At 37.6% G+C, this 1,232-nt stretch overlaps 1 protein-coding gene across 1 annotated transcript in view; it reads right to left on the bottom strand.

Moving 5' to 3' along the window:
- adam22 (ADAM metallopeptidase domain 22) overlaps positions 1 to 1,232 on the bottom strand; it is a gene marked incomplete in the record, with an annotated part of 60,524 nt that overhangs the window by 4,740 nt on the left and 54,552 nt on the right. The window contains 2 exon segments of the mRNA XM_035672334.1: positions 510 to 576; positions 900 to 1,000. Coding sequence (XP_035528227.1) covers positions 510 to 576; positions 900 to 1,000 — 168 coding nt within the window.

Below are 1,232 nucleotides of genomic sequence, written 5' to 3'. Positions count from 1 at the left end.
CAAGCGACTATATATTTTTTCTCCATTGGAAGCTATCCTATTTGCTACTACAGGCTAATGTATAACTCTAATTGGTAGGTGTATTTAAAGTCAGTGAACAGTAAACAGAAGGCAACCAAAATAAAATGAAGTGGAGAGGCAGCCACTATCTTGGGGAAATCACAGACTATTGCTTTAAATGTGAATTCAAATGTAAATATAGTCCTCGAAACTACAATCTAAATGTGCAAATTTTCATAAATATCATAGAATTGTGGGAAATGCACAAAAATGTGTGGAGGGCTCTCGTTTGGACCCCCACAATGTCTTTACCATGGTTACACCCTTGTGAGAGACTAAAATATTATTTGATTTGGTCTTTTTAATCAGATTTGTTGACATAAACAATATAAAATAAAGAATAATGCCAGTTTAAGTCTATTTTCCACTAGAACGTCTTTTTATCTGCATGTGCCATGTACAAAGTTCATTGAGCTCACAACACGACTGACTTGCCAGAAGGAACTTACTCTGTGGAGTTAGAGCGAGCACGGAACTTCTTTCCTTTCAGTTTCTTACGATTGCCGCTCAGATTTCCTGGAAAGAAACAGAACAGAAACACACTCGTTAAATACAAATATATACAAGCAAATTATTAACTGTGGGATGTACATACATGTATGAGTATCGCTGCAATGCGTTTGTTTCATTAAAACAAATACAGGAACATTTTTATCTATATTAGTTGTAGATAAAAGTCACTATAATGATGAACACATTTCGTTCCCTTTTTTTTAACCACGTGGTGCCTTTTTCCTGCATTTATTTGGGGAAACAAACACATTTCAAGACATTATTCAGACTTTATTTAAGACACCTAAGTGTTTCCTCTTATTATGAGTGAGGGATTTGGGTGTTACCTTGCCATGAGTTGCTTCTCGGTCGCCCATTTTCACAGATGTCAGAGATGTGTTTGGCATCAGGGATTCTCTCACTCCATGAGTGGGATAGGCCATTAGATCTACACACACACACACACATATGGCATGGACAGAATATGATCAGTACAATATTGTCCTTCCAAGCTGCTACACGCTGTTCTGCTCCTATTCCATTAGTGGAAACGAGGGATAGGCCGACGTAAATGAGAGGAGAATATGAAGACGCCATTGCAGCAGATGGAAACATTATGAGCCGTGAAACAATATCATAACAGCTGAATGTGACATGATATGACAAATGCAGTTGTGAGG

This window comes from Morone saxatilis, unplaced genomic scaffold (assembly GCF_004916995.1).
Source record: "Morone saxatilis isolate NCDOM2014 unplaced genomic scaffold, NCSU_SB_2.0 Contig24, whole genome shotgun sequence".
Taxonomy (NCBI): Eukaryota; Metazoa; Chordata; class Actinopteri; family Moronidae; genus Morone; species Morone saxatilis.
This window is presented reverse-complemented; position numbering and strand designations above follow the sequence as displayed.